General features: G+C 38.5%; 1 protein-coding gene across 1 annotated transcript in view; it reads left to right on the top strand.

The window, feature by feature from the left end:
- LOC136236753 (sacsin-like) overlaps positions 1-14,485 on the top strand; it is a 33,287-nt gene that overhangs the window by 683 nt on the left and 18,119 nt on the right. Inside the window, exons 3-4 of the mRNA XM_066026995.1 lie at positions 1,756-2,480; positions 8,386-8,520. Of these exons, the coding sequence (XP_065883067.1) occupies positions 1,756-2,480; positions 8,386-8,520 (860 nt within the window). The remainder of the gene's footprint in view (positions 1-1,755; positions 2,481-8,385; positions 8,521-14,485) is intronic.

Raw genomic sequence — 14,485 nt, 5'->3', positions numbered from 1 at the left:
TAAAACAGGCAAACACAACAAAAACTGAGGCTTATGTTATGAAGGGAAGAACAGCTAAAGATCAAGATATTCTATCACCACATATGATAAAAATATTAACAAGTATGTTAGGTACTTTAATAGAGCAGTCAAGATACTAATTTCTAAGAACATATTTGTGACTGGATCTGGTCTTATCACCCATGTCAGCAGATTTGATTTCTCACCAAAAACACAAACTACATGAATATAAACTATCAAATTTCACAATCAAAATCAGCTAGGCTTGAGTGGTCTTCTTTTGCTATCTGCTTTCTGTACATACAGTGTGGAACTCTGGTCAGCCTTGGGATGGCTGTATGTGTAGCTGTAAAGCTCTGTGGTGTTTAATAAAGATCTGTGCTTTAAATCTCCTTTCATTTAAGTCAGTTTTGAGACCTGAATGACCCATATCTTGGCCTAATTCATCTCCACATCTCCCTCTTCAATTTAAAAAAAAAACAGCCTTTTTCCCTCCTTCTGGGCCCCCACCCCATTTGGAGCTCACCTGATGCTGTCAACTTTGGTTTAAAAACTATGTAAAATTATGGGAAACTTATAGCTGTTGGTTACTTGTACAGTGATGCTCTGGAAGGTAAGGAATTGGTGTAAATCATGAAAATTTGGTACATATAGCTTTAACTATTGCTGAGCAGCAACACATTATATACTTAAAATCATCATTTCTCAATACTTTTAAGTAGGCAAAAAGACCGGTTTTCCCAGACTGGGTCACATTTGGGACATAATGGGGTACAATGTATTGGTTTAATTGAGGTAAATTTTGGAGCATTGCTCAATAGCATATTAACAATTTCAAAAGCATAATTGGGCCACTTGTGCAATTTAGCAAAATTTTGGAGCATAAAAAAGTGCTGTTCTATTAGATGGGGTTGGTAAGATGCTGTAGCAGTAGAGTAAATTTATTCCTGGCACTACTGACTGCTCTATTAGAATAGGTGAATTCTCTGTTAGAGTATTTCGATCTCAAGCTCTTAAATTGCTTCATAATGCCATGGCAGTTCCCAATTCTTTTACCCATGCCTTAATTTTGCTAGTGTAAATTCTTGGACTCCTGCACAGGTGGCTGCTTAGATAGATTTGTTGCTGTGTGAATTTCTCACTTATAAAGTTAAAGCTAGCCACTACATTTTTGATTGTTTCGATCATGAAATTAGTATACAGCGTTGGGCAAGTTACTTTAAAAGTAACTAGTTACATATTACATGTTACTTGCAACTGAACTATGTAGCTACAGTTACATATCACCCATAAAATAAAGTAACTATAATAATATTACATATTATATTACTTTGTGTCCACAGCCTTAAGCTGTCACGTGTGAAACTACCACCTTATCACGTGACATGATTGCATTGTTGGACAATGTGCAAATCTTGGTTATAAGTAAGAAGCTGGTGAATAAGCTTCATTCAGTAGGCTTCATTACTTCGTTGTGGCTATAGGCGTTACTCAGTTGATTACTAACGAGATTAGTATCTTCATTACTTGTAGTAATAATATTATGTAATATTAGATTCGTTACAGTAACTATATTACATAGGTAACGCGTTACATTTGTAAGTAAAGTAATTTGAGTTATATTACCTGTTTTTATAGTGTATTTTGTTATATTACTTAGTTACCACAAAAGTAATAATATTACGTAACGCATTACATAAGTACGCGTTACTCCCAACACTGTTGGTATACTTATACTGCATCGTATACTGTTAGATGAAAGAAGTACTAAAAGCAGTGGCTCAACATCAGCCCCTTTCACTACACCTCATCAAGGTAGCATTGAATTTGGCATGCTCATGGCAAGGATTATTAAAGAGCTAAAACAAAATGAAGTGGAAAATTTAGAGATCATAAAAAGTGTTTGCTCTCAGCTTACTGTCAGAGATAATCCACATGTGCTATTGTTTAATGAAGATCAACAGGAAGACATAAATGCTTGTAATAACTTGCACAATATGTTCAATAAAAATCTTCGTCGGTGCTGGAGATGGGATGATTTTTATCTACTTAAGTTACTACTTCAGTCACTGGAGTGTTCTGATCACTGTGAAGTGATGTTGGCACAGTATGAAGAGAAGCTTGATAGCCAGATGAAGTTGCAACAGATATATGAACATTGCATGCAAGAGCATCAAGAGATTCCTGCGGGATATGAAAAAATGGTTGCTGTTGTGAAAAATAAACTGTTCTCACGTATAACCAAAGAAGAATATGATGAGTTGAAAAGGTTTATTTCTGAGCACTGTGGAGTGAAGCCTTATGTCATACCTCCATTTCACAAAGCGGGTAGATCTTCTCTACGTTTGGAGTTTATTGTTCCCTTGACAGCTGTATCACACATGATAGAAACAGCCACTAAGAACATCAATAAGTTTCAGGATGCATCATTTGTATATTTGAAAATAGCTTCCACTCTGCTGTTTGATATAACAGATACCGTGAGTATATAAGAACATATCTATGTAATTGTAATTGTAACATAATCACTACCTTCACACATTGCGTACATTATGAGCAGAAGTGCATATAGCACTACAGTGTACTATTGCATTTTTAGACACAAATTATCCAAAGACTTTATTCCCATATAATTGTTAGGTGTGTTTATCTATGTAATGCTTTTAGTCATAGAACAGACAGCTATACATTTGCTGATAGTATTGTACAATGATAAATATAGCTGAATACAAACATTGCTTTACTTACCATGGAATAAATGTTTACTTGGTTGTATATATATATATATATATATATATATATGTAGTAGTTGTAACATGGGCACGAGTGATTTGCCTGAAATATACACATGAGCACGAGGGCGCAGCCCGAGTGCGAGTGTGTATATTTCAGGCAAATCACAAGTGCCCATGTTACAACTAATATATTCCACTTGGGTGAATCACCTGCAAGTGTACATGGAAACTGCTGGAACGCTTTGCGAGTGTATTTATATGGGACCATGTGACTTTCGATTGTGGATAACATCGTAAGAGCAACGACAAGGCACTGCTGAGAGGCCTAACATAAGTGTATCGTCACGAGCATGCAGATCGCTTCGATTGTGGGTACGCAATTAAACACAGGAAGCCGAAATACGAGCTGAACAGCTCATAATGAAGCTTAGTGCACTATAAAGTACTTACTATACTAGCCATGAATAAACTAAAGCAGTGAATATGTTTAATGGCCTAGCCAATTAAGCGCCACGCCCAGTCACTACGCGTGTGTGACATCGCGCCAGGTGTCAAAACGGCAATGTAAAGACGATTCAACTACACTAAATTACTTACTTTACTAGCCATGAATAAACTAAAGTAGTGAATACTATTAACACTAATGGCCATATCAATTAAGCGCTACACCCAGTGTCTGTGGGACATCCCCACGTGACTATTGAATGTAACATGTTTAATATAAACTAACCTGTGACCTTCTTCGTTCAGTAAAACAATGAACTATCTTCTTCCCTAAGTCCATGATCTATGCCTTGGCTCACTTTACAAAAACTAAAACCCACTATCGATCCTGTGAAGTGTCGCTATATTAAAGGAGAGGAGATCACACAGTTTCATCAAAGAAATCAAATGATTTCTGAGAATGCTTGGAATGCATTAATGAGAATAGGAGGTAGTATATACAAGTTATATCACTCCTAGGAGGGATATAACTTGTATATACTACCTCCTATTCTCGTTACTGCATTCCTGAGCCAGTGCTATTATACCACTTATACACCTTCTCTTCCCTTTGAAGTGAGGTGTGAAAGTGGTATATATATATATGTACCACTCTGCGTGGGAAGTTCAAAGGCACCGCCAGTGCCATAATTTGTATATTGCACTGCTGCAGACCGCAGCAAGTGCATTATAACTTATAACGTACTGGTTATGGTTTTGTAGACCACAACGAGTGCATTATAAGTTATAATGCACCGACCGCAGTGCAATATACAGATATTGCACTGGCTGCGGTTTTGTGCAGCATAGCACAAGTGCCGGTGGCGAAGACCACTACGACACCTCACCTAATAGGTGGAAAGACACTTCACAGATCACTTGAATTCTTTTATAGCCTGACATGTAAAGGTCGATTGTGGGCCATAACGTCACCAATACGTATAATGTTTACAAGCAGCCAATGGCGATCGAAAAAGCCAACGCGGGTGGCCACAACTCTAGTCTACATATATATAAATGTATTTATACACCTTACTAGTCTGGTACCATCTTAGCCCAGATTAAACTGTAGTCCACTTCGACAATGACTCAATAAAACAAATATATTCTAAATAATACTAATTTTTACGTTCGATTGTGGGAACCAGTTTTGATGCCACCAGATTCGAGTTTAGCCAGTGTGAATAGTAAGAATTAGACTAGTATCGTTTAGTAGTTAGGTTTTGTTTACTTAAACCGTCTATTTAGCTGCTTTTTTTCGCTCAAGAGAATCACTATGGTGATTAGTGTGGTGCTTAGTCTATATGGCTCTCTGGCATGCTGAGCACTACATGATGAAAGTCGAACAGCGAATGCAGGTTAGTGATATAACCCGTAGCGTACTAGCTTTCAATATCTCAGGTGGCTGCAGTACTGCAGGGGGAACGTCATCGCAACGTCCGGCTTGGTTACCCACAATCGATGTTAGAAACCTGGCCTTTATAAGTGTTACAGCTGTCTTGTTAGATTCTCCCCACCTATTAGGTGAGTGGTACATAACAGTTATACAACGTGCACTCGTGCTCTGCCTGTATAAACGCACTTGCCTTCGGGCCTGACGGCCCTCAGGCTCGTGCGTTTATATCAGGCAGAGCACTCGTGGCCGTTGTATAACTATATAATATATATATATTTAAACCAAAACAACCAAGCTGTAAAAAAAGAGTGCGGCCCCCAAAAAGACCAGGACGAAAAAGATGTGAAATCCAAGGTGGCAGTCAAGAAATGGCTGTGATGGTAGGTTAATGGCAAAAATTTTAATTACGACAATTCAGATGAATTTGCGTTGCCTCCTCCACTAGAATTCGGCACCAAATTCACCTGAATTGTCGTAACTAAAATTTTTGCCATTAACCTGCCATCACAGCCATTTCTTGGCCACCACCTTGGATTTCACAAGTTAGAAGGAAGCACCAAAGTCAGTTAATGGCCGGCTTTGTGGCTTGCAATACAAAAAAAAGTGATATCTAAACCAAAACAGCCAAGCTGTAAAAAAAGAGTGTGGCTCCCAAAAAGGCCAGGATGAAAAAAGATGTTTTTTTTTCTTTTCTGCAGGAATTGTTGAACAAAGGAAGAATGTTGTGTACAGTTTTTTGTCTGATTAAAAATATTTGTGTATTTAACAATGAAAGATGATCATACTGTAGGTAATAAGGTGACTTCTTATACATAAATGAACTGTAGCTGAAACTCTCATTGTTTGCAGCTGAACTCTTTTCAGAGTGACTTGTTTCTAGCTGATCTCTCTACAGGGTGATTTGTTTGTAGCTGAACTCTCTACATAATGGTTCCTTTGTAGCTGAACTCTCTACAAGGTAACTTCTTCTAGCTGATCTCTCTACAGGGTGACTTGTTTGTAGCTGAACTTTCAACTTGATGGTTTCTTTGTAGCTGAATTCTCTACAAGGTAACTTCTTCTAGCTGATCTTTCTACAGGGTGACTTGTTTGTAGCTGAACTCTCTACATGATGGTTTCTTTGTAGCTGAATTCTCTACAAGGTAACTTTTTCTAGCTGATCTCTCTACAGGGTGACTTGTTTGTAGTTGAATTTTCTACATGATGGTTCCTTTGTAGCTGAACTCTCTACAAGGTAACTTCTTCTAGCTGATGTTTCTACAGGGTGATTTATTTGTAACTGAATTCTCTATAGGATGGTTTGTTTGCAGCTGAACTCTCTACATGGTGGTTTCTTTGTAGCTGGACTCTTTACAAGGTGACTTCTTATAGCTGAACTATCTACACAGTGATCTTTTCACAGCTGAACTCTCTACAGGGTGATTTGTTTGTAGCTGAACTCTCTACAATATGATCTGTTTCTAGATAGGGTAACTTTTTTGTAGCTGAACTCTCTACAGGGTGACTTGTTTATAGCTGAACTCTCTACAAGGTGATTTGTTTGCACTGAACTCTCTACAGAGTGGTTTTTTTGGAAACTGAACTCTCTAAATGATGGTTTCTTTGTCGCCAAACTCTATGCAGGATGATGTGGTTGTAGCTGAACTCTCTACAGGGTGATTTGTTTGTAGCTGAACTCTCTACAGGGTGGTTGCTTTTTAGCTGATGTCTCTACAGGTGGCTTGTTTCTAGCTGATCTCTCTACAGGATGGTTTCTTTGTAGCTGAACTCTCTGCAAGGTGATTTCTTCTAGCTGATCTCTCTACAATGTAACTTCTTGTAGCTGATCTCTCTACTGGGTAGCTTGTGTCTGGTTGTACACTCTACAAGGTGATTTGTTTGTAGCTGAATACTCTACAGGGTGATTTTTTTGTAGCCAAATTCTCGGCAGGATGATTTGTTTGTAGCTGAACTCTCTACAAGATGGTTTCTTTGTAGCTGATGTCGCTACAGGTGACTTGTTTCTAGCTGATCTCTCTACACAATTAATGGTTTCGTTGTAGCTGAACTCTCTACAGGGTGATTTTTTTCTAGCTGAACTCTCTCTAGGGTGATCACTGCACAGCTGAACCCTCTACAAGGTGGTTTCTTCTTTCTGATCTCTCTCTACAGTGTGATATGTTTGTAGCTGAACTCTCTACAAGGTGACGTTTTCTAGCTGATTTCTCTCTTATTTCTAGCTGATCTCTCTACAGAGTAACTTGTTAGTAAAGCTGAAGTCTTTTACATGGTGGATTTTGGTTGTTAAACTCTCTGCATGAAGACTTGTTTGTAGCAGAACTTCTACAGAGTGAATTGTTTGTAGCTGAACTCTCTACAGGGTGCATGACTTGTTTGTAGCTGAACTCTCTTCAATGTGACTTGTAATGTTCTGAATCACTACAGCAATATATTTGTAGCTGAACTCTCTATAGGGTGACTTGCTTCTTGCTGAACTGTCTATAAGATTAATTGTTTGCAGCTGAACTTCCTACAGAGTAACTTGTAGTGTAATAGAATTTTATAATAGAGTAAATAGATTAGCTGAATGCTCTATTAGGGTGACTGTTCTATTAGAGTATCTCGATCTCGCATTTGTTACTTTTTTTTTTTAAATTTTTTTAACAGTGTTGAATAATAATAGAAACAACAAATTAAACATACAAAGAAAGGAGAGAAAAAAAATTTCAATAAGTTACTGCTTAATTAATGGGAGTCTTGACTCTACTTGAATGAGGTCAATTGGTGCTGATCCTAAAGAGTGGCCAAAGGAGCCCTTTGAGGATCTAGAACCCCGCAGACACCTAATTGCTGACCTCAAAAGTGAAAAGGACAAGCAGCACCGGATCCACCCCATTACAGCAGCATAATTTGAGTGGTTTGTACTCCGATTCTTCTGTACTGCTGCAAGGGCTTTCTATGAAGATTGTTCCAGCTATACACCGATTTTCAGCTCATTGCTCTAAGCGGTTTGCCTAGTAGGCGTAAAAACTAATACTTTTTTATTCATGAAAGTCGATCGCGTATTTGTGACACAGGTTGGGTTTTGTGTCATATCTCCATGGTCTTTATCTCGATTCCTTTCAAACCACCAAAAGGCACTCCTACAATGGTTACTCCATCCATATTACATAGCAATTTTCAACTCATTCCATGTAGCGGTTTACCCTGTAGGCGTGACAACAAATCGATCTTGTTTTACGTGAATAATCAGTCATAACTCCTGAACCATTCATCGGATTTGCACCAAATTTGATGCTAGGATTTGCCTTTGGATTCCCTTTCTGTGTGCCAAATTTCAAGGCGATCGGAGTACGCGTTTGCGTTATAGCAATTTTTGCAAGTGTGCGAAAACACGAAGACAAAAAAACCGAAGTAAAAAACTTTGGCAGCTCATATCTCGGAAATGGCTAGCGCGATTTCCTTTAAATTTGGTATGTAGACTCCCCTAGCTGGCAGGAAACTCTGTAACAAATTTAGTTCCAATCAGATAAGGGATCACCGAGATACAAAATTGTGAAAATGACGTTTTCTTTCTTCCTGTCAATATACCCACGTGTGTCGTGCTGGCTTCTTAGGCCGCACGACACACTATCGTAAGTCTTGATATATGAACAAAATTAAATCAACAAAATCTCCAGGCTATTGCACGTATACATTAATTGTTCAAAGATATCCACTCATATACATCTTCTATACAACCTTTCTCCTGTATCATTAATGTTGCTTAATCAATTATGTTGTTTCTGACAGATACATACAATGACAGAATCTGAATTTGAGACTGTTCTATGTAATGTTGATATTAATCAGATTGTTCCTAAGTTACTGAATTTAGCATTGCTCTCACCTGAAGACTGTGATGAACTTGGAAGCAAACCCGAGAAGGTGAGAAAACAGCTAATTATTGACAAAGTAAAGGAACACCCAGAAGGCGTTGAACTGTTCCAATATGCTCTAAAGAAATTAAAGGAGCATGAAGGACCTCAGAAAATATTCTCAACTTCAGGAAAGCTGATTTCAAAACAGAAAGGTATCTATATATGTAATATTTGTGCTTTTATCTCTAGTTGTGACAAAGTTTAATACTCTTTTCCCTTCAAGGAAGACTAAGAGATTTTTTTATTTTTTTCTCCCTTTTGCCAATTTTCTGAAATATTTTACACATTGATTGACACAATCGCTTGCTATCAGAAAGCAAATTTGTTGCATAGGTAGGACTGATGTACACCAGGCACTTATAAGTTACAGATTATTATGTGCCGGCTATGGCTGATTTGGTACATGCCACTATAACCTTGACCCAGTTCTGTATTTCAGCAAACACTGCACAAACTCAAGAGTATGGGTCTTAGAAATGAAGTTGTGTTGTTTCTAAGGATGACTAGTATGCTAGTATATCTAGTAGCAAGTATAATTGTCAATGGTAATTGGTCATGCTACTTATTACAGCCTTAACATTAGCACAGTTATGTACAAGCTATATACTTGGCCTCTGTTGCGGCTACTGTACAGTGGTCAGCCAATGACTCAAAGACCCACTGGCCCCTTATGGCTAGAAGTTAATCTATTAGCAGGTTGTAACTGAACCAATTCATCCAGTCAAGATACTGAGCAAATTCTCTTAGCCCACATTGCACCATCTCATGATTATCCACCAGTAATACAAGATGCATATACTGGTCTGGCTACATAACTGGTAATAATAAAAGTAATACTGCAGTGGATTAAAGATATTCATGCCAGTGGAACCTCCCTTAACAGTCACCTGAGTTGGGCAGTCACCTCAACATAGCAGCCACGTGACTATGATCCCGACCAATTCCCAATCAGTTTGTACAGAAATAGTTTGCATTAAGCGGTCACCTCTATAACACGTATAACAGCCAGCTTTAGCAGTCCCAAACAGCACTTCGCTACACAAAAGGCCTCTCACAAAGCGGCCAGCTACAGCCATTAGGCCATACCTATTTGATCTTATGTTGCGAGACCCGACCAACTACATTTTTCTTCAAATGAAATAATTTTGAAAATCACGTGTGCGGACCATGTGTACTTAATTAAAGATAACACGTCATCAGCACCCTCGTGATATAGTCCAAAAGGGACCATTGAAGATCGTCCAATGCTCTAAAATTGTAGAATACGATGGGAAAGCTCTTTTGGAGATATCTGATGCTACTAGAAGAGTATGAAATCTAGATTTTTAACTGTGTATGTACTATTATAGCTACATTCATTAGGCCCCTATTTGGTGATTATTAGTTTCTCATCCAGCCTTTATAATTATTATGATGAGGGCAGGAGGGTATTACCATTATGCCATTATTTTATAATATTAACACACTGATACAGACCTTGTCGAAATTGTCTTCCTTTCTTACTACAAACATTTCCTTCACCAGCTGATTCTACTTTTCGTGTTCGCCAACTGTTTTTCGACAGTCAACTGAAAGCCTGCTTTGATGAAGTCGATAGAACACAATTGCAACTGGTACTGCAGCAATTTGCTAAGGAAAACAACAGTTCTCCTGGTGATATATAGCGCATTGTAGCGTTCATCAACAAAAAATTATACCAGTTTGGTATCATGTGTTCTTCTGAGCAAATAATGGCTTACCATGCGGTAGCTTGAGAAGGATGCGGGCGGTGGATGAGAAACTAATAATCACCAAATAGGGGCCTTATTTGCATTTTGTATGCTTGTGTTTAAAATTTTTATCATTTTCATTTTCAAACCGACCTACCTACCCAAATTTACAAAGCTCTCATTAGGGTGTTCAGTAACACCGGATACAATAAAATAATTTTGCCCGCGCAACATAAGATCAAAGTTTAGGTATGGCCTTATGGTGAGTAAACTAGCTGCACTACTTTATACTTCTGTAATATGGAAAAGTTATAAACGCACAGTATAGAAAAGCTCATGACCACTTGCGAAGGGGCGGCCGCGCCAGACTATCCATGGCTTTGCCTCTTCGTGTGATTCTAATTAAAGCTCACCTTACTATCTTGATCCTGGATTTGCAATTGTGTAGTTAACAGTTCGTCGTCTTTAAGGAAGTCCCTGTTTTTAAACCAGGCGTGCGCCTGTTTTTAAACCAGGCGTGCGCCTGGTTTACTGAAATTGTTTTCATAAAAGTGTGTGTGTGTGTGTGTACCTATCTACTAGTCTCGCGTGGCCAGACCGCTTTTTTCTCTTTGTCATTGGGTGGGGAGAAAAAAGGGTCTGGAACAGTTTGAATCCCACAATCGTCTTGACACGTCACGAGTCTATGTCATAAGTATGCAACCCATGCGCTTAAACTCCATTGTAACAAGAATGCCACAGCACAACAATAAACAAAGATTTAACTTACTTAAAGAACTAACAATCGATTCAATCTATTATCGCCTCAAAGGCAGCTTTAGATGCTAATCGGTTTATAAATACGCGCTTGCAATTGATTGATGCAAGCGGCTACTATTTGAAAACGCATCACGTTTCTTTGGTTAACACCCCCCAATTATCTGGGGAGTGCCAAGACGAGTGTGGGATTCGAACTGTTCCAGACCCTTTTTTCTCCCTACCCAATGACAAAGAGAAAAAAGCGGTCTGGCTACGCGAGACTACCTATCTACCTACCTATCTATGTTTGTCCGTACGCACCCACGTGAGCAAAATCGTTAAATAATGGTAAAAGCAGCTTTTACGTAAGAAGTAAAAGTGAAATGAAGTCTATATTAAACTTCTGCACAGGTGAACTTGTGGTTTCTTTTCGGCGGACTGAAATACGGGTGTGGCGACTTTCCTCAGAATACCTTCCCCTTGAGGTTTTCAGGCGTTTAGCAACTGAAAAACAACGGTGCAGGCCTCGTACACTACCAGGAATAGCCTATCGCTTCGAAAGGGGGTGTATCACTAACGTACGTGAACAAAAATGAAGAGCAGCTTTGAGGCTTTGTCGAGAGAATTTATGGAAAAAAACACGTTAGTCACACTATAAAAAACAGTTTAGAAGATACTTCTGTGCGTAATATGTTGGTAAAAGCGGTTTGTTTACCCATAGGTATATGGTTTACCAAACGCTTCCTTAGCAGTGCATAGCAATGTAATTGAACGAATTACGAATATTTCATGAATTACGAAATACGACAATTAACTAATAATATTATTGCACAACTCAAAACTACCCTATTGTAAAATAGTAATACATAGTTGGTTAATTCATAGCAGCATATACTGTCTATAGTTAATTCCAGATGAGTTAGCTAGCTGCATGGCGACTGGTTTTTAGAAGTAGCACAACATCAACTTGTTACTCACAGACTTTGTAGCCAGGGACCATAATCAGCTCAATCGCTGTCTCCAAACTCAGAGTACCTTCACTCATAGATAATATATACCTTACCCATAGATAGTATATAAGGTATATATTATCTATGCTTCACTGAGGCTCTTTTCTGCTAATTTATCTGCTAGCTATGTAAGTAAGCGATGTACTGGAGTGTAGCTAAATGCATTTTTATAGCTAAACCTGAATATATAAGTCCCTGGAACCTTTGTATAAAGGCCAAACCTCAGTTTGTGGCCTATGACTGCTTTATGGAGGATATTGAGTTAGGCAGCCATCTCTCTATAAAGGCCAAATATTTCTGGCCTGAGGGTGACCGATTTAGACAGGTTCCACTGTATGCAGGAAAAATTGTTGGATGCACTTATATGTTTGATGAATATCCAAAGCTAAATCACTGTTTAGTCAGTATTAATTATATCAGGAGGTATACTTAATACAGATGGGTTCATACTCAAAGAGTTAACAGCGATAATTTTAGTTTACTACTAGTTGGAAAGCAACCTGTAAGCTGAACAGCTTAGCACATTTCTTTTCCTATCCTCAATCACTGCTATTAAATTGATACTGTATATGTGACTGAATTTGACAAAACCCGGCTTCGACGCACAAAGCTTCGTTAGGAGATATGGCGATTTTAAGTAATCATTGTGTAATAACTTCCCAGTGCCTACAGCTGTGCAAACAAAATTTGCACCAAGTATGCATCTATTTACTCACTGAGTGGGTGTACACATTTCTGATACCCAAAATTAGCCCTGTTTTGGGAAGCTTTTCTCGAGCGGGTAATAATATCACAGGTGGTAGTAATAGAGTGGGAGGGTCGGGGGCGGTGGGTGGGCTTAATATAGGGGTATAAAATGAAGCAAGGAGACGATTGGAATCCAGAGGCCAAGTTTGGGCTCTCCATGGCCCTCCATGGCCCTCAAATCACTCCAAATTGACTGAGAACACTATTGGTGAGCTCTCTGTGAAGTCCCAGCTCACTACACACCATTATCACAAAGCCATGGCCATTCAATGGCACCAATCTCTCACTCGTGGCTTTGACAGGGTCGGAAGAAAGCTGCCACAGAAACCAGACTTGCCAGTCCTGAAGGAAGTACAGTGTGGAATATGATAGTGTATTAGGCCAGCAATCCATTTCTGGTAAAAACGTAAGTTTGATTTTGTGTGTGTGGAAGCCTTGTTATGTGAAATCCGGTCACATATACTAGTCTAATAGTTGCAGACTTAAACACTGACCTAGTCAGAACCTGTCCAGGCATCAATAATATTACACAATAAACATTAGAATCAAATAGAGTAGTCACTTAATACAGTATAGACCTTATTCATTTAGAACAGTAAGTGCCATCTGATGTCACGCGAAGCCATACAAGGATCCCTATTTACCATGGTGATGGCTTTTCGGATGTAATTTTGAGTTCTAAAACTGGGCGAGCACGACAGTTGCTATCATGTTACCATAGTTACGGTACTGCAAATGGTGAATTTGGCGGAGAATAGTGATGTTACCATGGTTAAGGTACTGCAAATGGCGAACATTGGCGGACAACTCCTTCGCAACGGGTTATAAGTGCTACAAAATTAATTCAGTGAATAAGGCCTATTCAGTCTTGCTGCATTTTAATTCATTCCTTTTAAACTTAATTGGCTAGTAATTTGGCCACCTTTTTACTCTTCTGAAAAAGGTGCCCAAATTACTAGTAGGAAAGCAACAAGATTGAATGTAGAACACAATGCAAGTCAACGATAAAAGATCAAGTTTGAAACTTTACAGTTCTTTTATTAGTTGCTGTTTTTTTCTTTTATTTTACTTTGTTGAGTGCGCCTTTTTTTACAGCCATGATACTGGGTTGTAGGGTTTATGCTTGTATGTGTCAATGACAGTTGTGACACAATGTGTTAACAGTGCCTTGTATTTGATGTGTGCTTATTAGCTATATATTATAGATGTTCATTGGGAAAGGAATATTGGAATACAAGTTCCTCCCCTTACAAAGCTTGTGAAGAGCATTTTGCAAAGATACCCTGAAGGCGGCCAAATATTAAAGGTATTAACTAGCATACACATGTAAATAAGGTATATAGTTACTTACACTATAATAGCCCATATATTTTCGCAAATTGTCTGTAGTACTCTAATCCACACAAAAATAGCCAAAAGATGCAGCCTTAAAAAGCCTGGGTTAAAAAAAAGTTGTGAAATCAAAAGTGGCGGCCAAGAAATGGCTGCAATGATGTTAATGCTAATATATAGCCATTATTAGCATCAACGTCATAGCAGAATTTCTTAGCCGCCACTTTTGATTTCAAAACTTCTTTAACCCAGGCCTTTTAATGCTACACCTATTTCAACAGCTTGGCTGGTTTTTTTTGTGCAGATGTCACTTCTTTTAGTAATTACAAGTTCCAAAGCCAGCCTATGGTTGGCCTTGACACTTCCTTGCCTTTAAACCTTTTAAATCGTCGAAGACTGTATGGCTGTATGTATTTGTGAAAAACTGAATTTTGAA

The sequence above is a fragment of the Dysidea avara genome, chromosome 10 (assembly GCF_963678975.1).
Source record: "Dysidea avara chromosome 10, odDysAvar1.4, whole genome shotgun sequence".
Lineage (NCBI taxonomy): Eukaryota > Metazoa > Porifera > Demospongiae > Dictyoceratida > Dysideidae > Dysidea > Dysidea avara.
The sequence above is the reverse complement of the archived record's forward strand: the minus strand, read 5'-3'. Positions and strand labels throughout refer to the sequence as shown.